Below are 7271 nucleotides of genomic sequence, written 5' to 3' on the forward strand. Positions count from 1 at the left end.
GATTATCACCTCCTTTTTCTTCCTGCTTATTCCTCTCTCTATGCAGCCCAGCATTCTGCTGGATTTATCTGTCACCTTGTCACATTGTTTGCTGCCTTCAGATCACCGGACACTGTCACCCTAAGGTCCCAGTCAGTCACCCCCCATCACATACAGCTCTTTTGGATTACCGCACCCCAGATGTCTACACAAATGCAAACACTAACCTCTGCCATTATTAAAGGTTGTAGCTATTTCTGGATAAAATATACTTTTTAAAATTCCTACTTCTCTGTACATTTACTGTGAGCAACAAAGAGATTTACTTTGAGCTGACAAAGGACTTATCGGATACGGCATTGGGATCTGGAAATGTTTCAAGGAAAGCGCAGATATAATGTAAGTTGTTGAATAACTTTTCATTTAAAAAGTGGGAGTAGGAACCATTTACATAACCAGAGCTCTCTCTCTCTGAATCTGATGTTGCTCTCTTAAAAGTTGCTCCTCCTCCGCTTAGCATAACAAAGTTATTACATGTGGAATATAAATGTTTTAAATAAATGTATCCCTTCTGCTTAAAGCTTCTCAGTTATGGTTTGCCGTCTCTTACCCAAGGTTTTTCATTGTGAAGTCTGTCTGTCTGTCTGTCTGTCTTTCCTAGATTGTAAGCTCCAAGGAGCAGGGAGTGTCCATTCTGTGTGTCTGTCCATCGCTGCATACATTTGGTGTATGCTGTACAAATCATGATGAGAGTGATAAAGGTAGGTAAGCAGTTCATCTGCTTGGCTATCGATGGCTCCTTCTATTCAGCTTACACTGAACTGGACATTCTCTCTCCTCTGGGGAGCGGTCATGCAGATTAAGTACCAAGGTGGGAAGCTGGGCAGTGCACCCCAGAGGTGGCTGCTGCTCCATGTACTGTAGAGCAGTACATGGAAGATGATAAAGACTGCAGGAATGGGCCCAACTGGGTCACTGTCAGGGATAGCACTCAAACAGCAATAACAAGATAAGAGCACTACTTCCGATTTTTCAAAATAATTTATTTTATTTATAAAAAAAAAAAACAAAAAACCAACAACTCTGGATTCCAGCAAAAAACGTTATCTGCTGTGGTTAGAATTCCTGCTCCCCTGGCCTCAGGTGACTTCTTGCATTGGATGTATTCTTTGGGGTCCTGGATTGGCCACCATCAGAGGAAGGAGGCCGGGCTTGATGGACCTTTGGCCCCCGTATGGCCTTTCTTCTTCCCAGCTTGGTGGCTCAAACTGGATCCTAAGGCCTTCCTCGGCACGCCTCACTCTGTAAGATTTATTTTTAAATACGGACACAGCCGTACACACCAGGAAGAAAAAGTGATTTGTGTTTCATAAGAATTCATCATTCAGCTTTACGTCTCGGAAGGAAACAGACTTTTCCTTGGAGATGCACCCTCCGACCTCCGACCTCCACAGGGCCAGTGAGCGGGTTCCAGCTTTTCCTCTCTTCCTCGTTTGCCTGTAGATTGGTTCGTCTGCTTACTCGAGGTTTGCCCCCTAAAGTCGTGGCTCTGTATTTACTCTAAGTAGGAGGAACGATTAGGAAAGTTTAAGAGGTAATAGGCAAGCATACAATTAAATAAATAGGTATATCCTTTTATGGGAAACGCTGTAAAGATTTTTTTTCAAGTCTTCCTTTGCGTTTTGAACATTCTCTGTGATTTTCCACACAAGGGCCATCGCTTCTGTCACTGCTGAAGGCAGCTGCTTCCTTTCCACTGATGTTGCCAGGCTTTTAGAAGGAGGGGTGTTGAGTGCTGTCTCTGCATCCTGAAGCTTTAGACTTTTAATAGCAATGAATGAGCCAGAAGGGTCAGACTCCGACATTGTTACTGCACATTACTCTCTTATACTGCCTTACTTCAACCAAGGTTCAACCTAAAGCGGCTTGCAGCCTGATCAAATATTTCAAAAGACAATAAAAAAATTACATCAGTAATTTAAAAATATGTCACTTACGTATAATTTTCTAAACGCAATCGTAATTCAGTACATATTTACAGGAGAAGGAAACTTTGTGAAAACAGAATACAGACTTTCTATTTCTGCTCTGGCTCTGCCAGCTCAGTTTTCTAGTAAGAATTACTTTATAGATTGATACCTATAATCCCAGCCTGAAAATCTACCTAGGACACCTGCATCCCAAATTGCAAAGAATCTACCTGTGCTATCTGCAGATTGGCCTGACATTGAACCCAAGCATCTCATTTTCATAACGTGCAAGAATACGTTATAGCTGGAATGATCCAGTTTTGTCCAGGCCTGGTGGTTATTTTAAAGATCCATAGGGTCATGAACAGCTGATATGGTAAGCACATCCACCTTTTCCTGCTCGATCTTTTCCAGTAGATGGCAGTATGTGCCTCTTTACCTCTTGTACACCGTCTCAGAGGCCGTTTTTAAGCTATATGGAATGATGATTTTTCAAAAGCACAAAACAGAAAGCATGATTACTACATCTCAACCTTGCCCAGCTGTGGCAGAGGTGAATCAAAAACTCATCTCTGAACTATTCAACTTTTTTGAGGGAGCAGTTCCAGGAAGGCCAGCCACTAATGAGATCTTATCAGTTTGGTTTTCATTTCAGTGAAATCCAAGAGCAACCTACAGTTCCTAGGACGTGTATAGTTCTTGTTGTAACGCGTATGGCTTACAGAAGCTGTTCAGCTTGGCAGTGAGAAATTGGCCAAGCTGATGTTCCTTCTCCTCAAATTGCTGATAGTCCAAGTCCAGGGGGTTGGCTTGAATTGCGATATACAATGCCAAAGTTTCACACTAAGGCATATTTGCAGACAAGTAAAAGGGAGATCTCTAGTTCCTGCTAGCGATACATCAGAAAATAAATGTAGGATGGGCCATTTTGCCCTTCTCCTGCTGTCATTTAATGTGTTAAGAAACCGAAGCTTCATCATTGTCTCTTAGCAGGTCTGTGCTCTCTCTAAGTTATACCCTAGAGAGGGTCATTACCCCTTTGGCATTTGGATCAGGCTCCTACTAGTAGTTCCATATTTGTATTATTCAAACCCTTGGCACCAAAGAGTTAACCTACAAGCACTGGGCACCTACAAATACATTTTGAACCCCACATTCAGCATCTCCTGAGCCATCTTATGCTAGATGCCACTCAAATAGAGCTAAAAGTCACTTCCCAAGGGCTATAATTATTCTGCTTGTGGATAATCAGTGGGGTTTCCCTATGAATCCACTTGAATGTGCGGACATAAAGGTGAACAAACAAAAAAAAATAAAATAAGGCGATCCCTTTTTATCGGACCAACTTGATATTTTAAGGGGGTTATTTCCTAAGACCTAAGCAGGGTCTTGTGCGTGTAAAGTTGGCCTATACGAACATAACCTGTGTGCACGGTAAGCAAAATTCCAGAAGGGCGAGAGTGCACGTGTACTGTAGCAGCCACGCAGGAAAATAAGTGTGTATAAAGAGGGAGGTCCTGGGTGGGATGTAAGTACTCGGGCATTTAGGTGAGCGTGCAAGCTATTACGCCTGCTGATCCAAGTTGTGGATATCAAATCTAATTTCTCTTTTGTCCTCAACCTTTGGCTGGAGGGTGTAGGTGGCAGAGGTCTCTGCGAACTGGTGCTTGGAAATGCAGGAGCAGATATTCTCCATAAGCAGGATATGTGCATGCATTCGTTAACTTTATAAAACATCAACCTTCTGCGCACAAACTGGGGGCGAATATGCATGCGGAACAATTACTGAATACATAGAACACTCACATGCACTTTTATAAAACAATGCGCAGTTTTTCAACTCCTTGCAGAATTTTGTGTGCTTGTGCCGTTTTGCACCCTCCTGGAAATTACCCTCCCTGGGTGCAAGAATCAAAGCTTTTTAGGCGGGTAAACCTGTGTATGCCCACGTAACAACATGGTCTGACTATTGCACGTGCCTTTCCCCCCCTGCCCCAGCCTGAGTAAAAGGACACGCATGAGCCCAGCATTTACCCGGCACAAAATGGTCAGAGTTAAACTGGGGGAGGGGAAATTAGGCAAGGAGATTGCGTCATCCAGATCTGTGGGCGTGGCTTCTGGCGTGTGCTTTGTGCCCTGCACGCTGCCTCAGGAGGAGGAGCTTCTCTCTGGGGGGCCCCCATCCCCCCATTCACTTAATACAAATGTAAGCCCCTCTACCCTTCCCCCTAACTAGGGAGAGACCCTGGAGGCTCCCCTTATCATAAAGGCTAGGCCAGGAATTCCCTGCTGTATAAATGACTCCTGTTAGCCACTGGGCAGATTTACATAACTAACTGTGCCAGCACAGCTAAAGGTCTTGTGGAGGTAGAGGGAAGCACTGCACACTTACTGTGTTTCTATGTGTACTTCTCTTATATTACACCGAGAAACAAAGAAACGCCTGCTTAGTAGTAACAGGAAAATGTATTTACCCAGGAACACTTTTTTTTTTTTTTCCATGAGTTGCAAAGCAATGTTAGAGGAGCATCAATCTTGCCCTGGTCTCCGAGCAAGCTATGGCATCACAGAGTGACGTTATAAAGAAATCTCTAGCTGCTATTTCAGATTCAGTTCTCTGCCCAGATCTGTGAGGTACCTAATTCCAAAAACAGGATTTCAATTTGTGTTAAATTTTGTTTGGCCTCAGGGGTGCAGCACTGGTTGGTTTAGGGAATTTGTGTGGGTTAATAAATCAATCGACCGTGGGAAAAAAAGAGACAGACAACGTTTGAATATAAACTTCAATTTTATCTTCTCAAATGCATGTGACATTTACCGATGCATACACAGTATGCAGAAACCAGGACCTTGTCCTTATATAACAATAAACACTCCCTCCACCACGCAACCCCCGAAATCATAATGATGATCATAGAAGCACATCAAATAAAATCCATTCGTCATTTCCAAATGTATCACATTTCTATAAAATCTGACAGAACCGCGTCATCTTTAGTATAAAGCAGGCGCTGCTATCTTCATAACAAAACAGCAACATGTTGAAATATTCCACATACTTTTCTCAATAACCCCATCTACAGATCTTACCAGCAACAAAAGTTTCTTTGGGTAGGATCTTATATCCCCCGCAGCTCTGCAAGAAAAACAGGCAGCGCTGGACGAGAAACATTGCGGCAATGCGGGTTATTATTTAGCCGGACACAAAGCCTGACGCTTTTACAAGCCCGTCTGGAGAATTCTCTCCTACCCATACCTAGACATGTTGACGATTTTACAATCTGACGAGCATGGGAAACTTTCCAGCAAAGTTACAATGACAACATTTAATGTAAACACCTAGCAGAGTTTCTTCACTATGAAGATTCACAGCACAAGCCTGTGTGCAGGAAGACCAAAAGAGCACAATGCTGTACCAGAAAGCAAACAGAGCGCCGCGTTACATCCTAGGAGAGTCTCCAGCAGCTAAGAGAATCAACTGGAAGGCGCTCTATTTGTTAATCAATGCATAAGGAGGAAAATAAAGTTCCCTACAGGAGGAAGAGGATGGGGCAGGTGCGTCTCCTGGAGCCCCCGTTTCCTCTGGAGTGAAGCAGCGGGTCGGTCTACCAGGGCCTCCAGAATGGGCTACTGCTGCTGCCGCCGCCGCTGGCCACGGCTGTTGGCTTGCGGCTGGAGTGGGTGGCTGCATGGCCCGGCAGCTCCGGGGCCGCGGCGCTCTGGCTCATCTGGAAGTGGTCGAGCAGCTTGGCCTGGGTGTCCGTCTGCACTTTCTGGAAGGACAGAAAGTGCAGCACCTCCTCGAAGCATCTGCTGTAGCCCTCCTTGAACTCCATCTGCGTGTTCTTGTGCAGCGAGATCACAGCTAAAGGAAAGGGCGGCAGGGTTAGCCGGACACGTCCGAAGCGAGATCACAGCTCAAGGAAGGGGCAGCAGGGTTAGCCGGACACGTCCGAAGCGAGATCACAGCTCAAGGAAGGGGCAGCAGGGTTAGCCGGACACGTCCGAAGCGAGATCACAGCTCAAGGAAGGGGCAGCAGGGTTAGCCGGACACGTCTGAAGCGAGATCACAGCTCAAGGAAGGGGCGGCAGGGTTAGCCGGACACGTCCGAAGCGAGATCACGGCAGAAGGAAGGGGCGGCAGGGTTAGCCAGACACGTCCGAAGCGAGATCACGGCTAAAGGAAGGGGCGGCAGGGTTAGCCGGACACGTCCGAAGCGAGATCACGGCAGAAGGAAGGGGGCGGCAGGGTTAGCCGGACACGTCCGGAGCGAGATCACAGCTAAAGGAAAGGGGACGGCAGGGTTAGCCGGACACGTCCGAAGCACGGGGGGGATGGGGGGGAGAACAGGAAAGTGAGCCAAACCCTTACCTTGAATCTGCGGCCGGCTGTGCAGCTGCAGGTAGGTGACGGCCATCTCCAGGATGTCGGCTTTCTCCAGCTTGGCGTTAGGCTGCTGGCCACGCAGCTCTCTCTCCAGTAAGAGCTTCAGCTGCTCGATGCTGCTGTTGATGCGGTCTCGGCGCATCTTTTCCACCACAGGCTTCCTCAGCTGCAGAAAAGTTTTTTAAAAAAAAAGGAAAGAACATTGAACACAGAGTGCAAAGCCCATAACTGAATCACAGCAACAATTATAGAACAATGTAAATAATGACCCCGATTACTCTTAAGTTACTCTCTAGCCTTCTCTTCTCCCCCCGGTTCTAGCTCCCTTGTTTTATCGTAACTTCCTTGCTTCTCTCCACTTGTTCAATGCTCAAGGTTATTGCACCCCCTGTTATCTGTAAACCAGCAGGATGTGATTGTATCATGAAAAGCTCAGAGCTCCTCCCTATCTTGAGCTAACTATGCCGTAAATTGCTCAAAAAGGCCCAAGGGATTTAACTTCTCCTGGTGCGTGGCCGCTTACTTTGTTTTTTTCCTTGGATGTCAGCTTGTCCAGCCCCATGAAGTCGCTGTACGGTGCCATTCTTCCTGTCCAAGGCCCAGCCAGGGAGGGTGGAGCTGGCAGCTGGGGTGGCCGGCCCGAGTCTGATGCTCGCCTCCCCTCTCTCCCCTGTATTTATAGCGCTGGGGGCTCGCTGGGAAGCTGTGGGTCTCCGGCTACTCCGAGTTTCCCACACTCGGGAGCCAATCGCCTGCGCCCGCCAGGACAATGGAGGCCGGCGTCCATTCTCACAGGCCGCCCCCCCCCCGCCAGTGAATAGCTGGGGGGGGGGGGGGAGGACTTTTCCCAGAGGAGCAGGTGGGGAGTGTGCCCTCTCTTAGGGATCTGGGGGGGGCTGGGATACAAGAGGCTACCAGTGACTGCCGTGCCAGAT

At 47.0% G+C, this 7271-nt stretch overlaps 1 protein-coding gene across 1 annotated transcript; it reads right to left on the reverse strand.

Moving 5' to 3' along the window:
* Positions 1–4718: 4718 nt before the first annotated feature.
* On the reverse strand, positions 4719–7002 carry LOC115076767 (transcription factor HES-5-like). Its single transcript, XM_029578630.1, has 3 exons — positions 6860–7002; positions 6322–6502; positions 4719–5814 (listed from the first exon to the last, which is right to left on the reverse strand). The coding sequence occupies exons 1-3, from the start codon at positions 6917–6919 to the stop codon at positions 5555–5557; spliced, it is 501 nt and encodes a 166-aa protein (XP_029434490.1). The 5' UTR covers positions 6920–7002; the 3' UTR covers positions 4719–5554.
* Positions 7003–7271: the final 269 nt, after the last annotated feature.

Source organism: Rhinatrema bivittatum, chromosome 15, assembly GCF_901001135.1.
Source record: "Rhinatrema bivittatum chromosome 15, aRhiBiv1.1, whole genome shotgun sequence".
NCBI classification, from domain to species: domain Eukaryota; kingdom Metazoa; phylum Chordata; class Amphibia; order Gymnophiona; family Rhinatrematidae; genus Rhinatrema; species Rhinatrema bivittatum.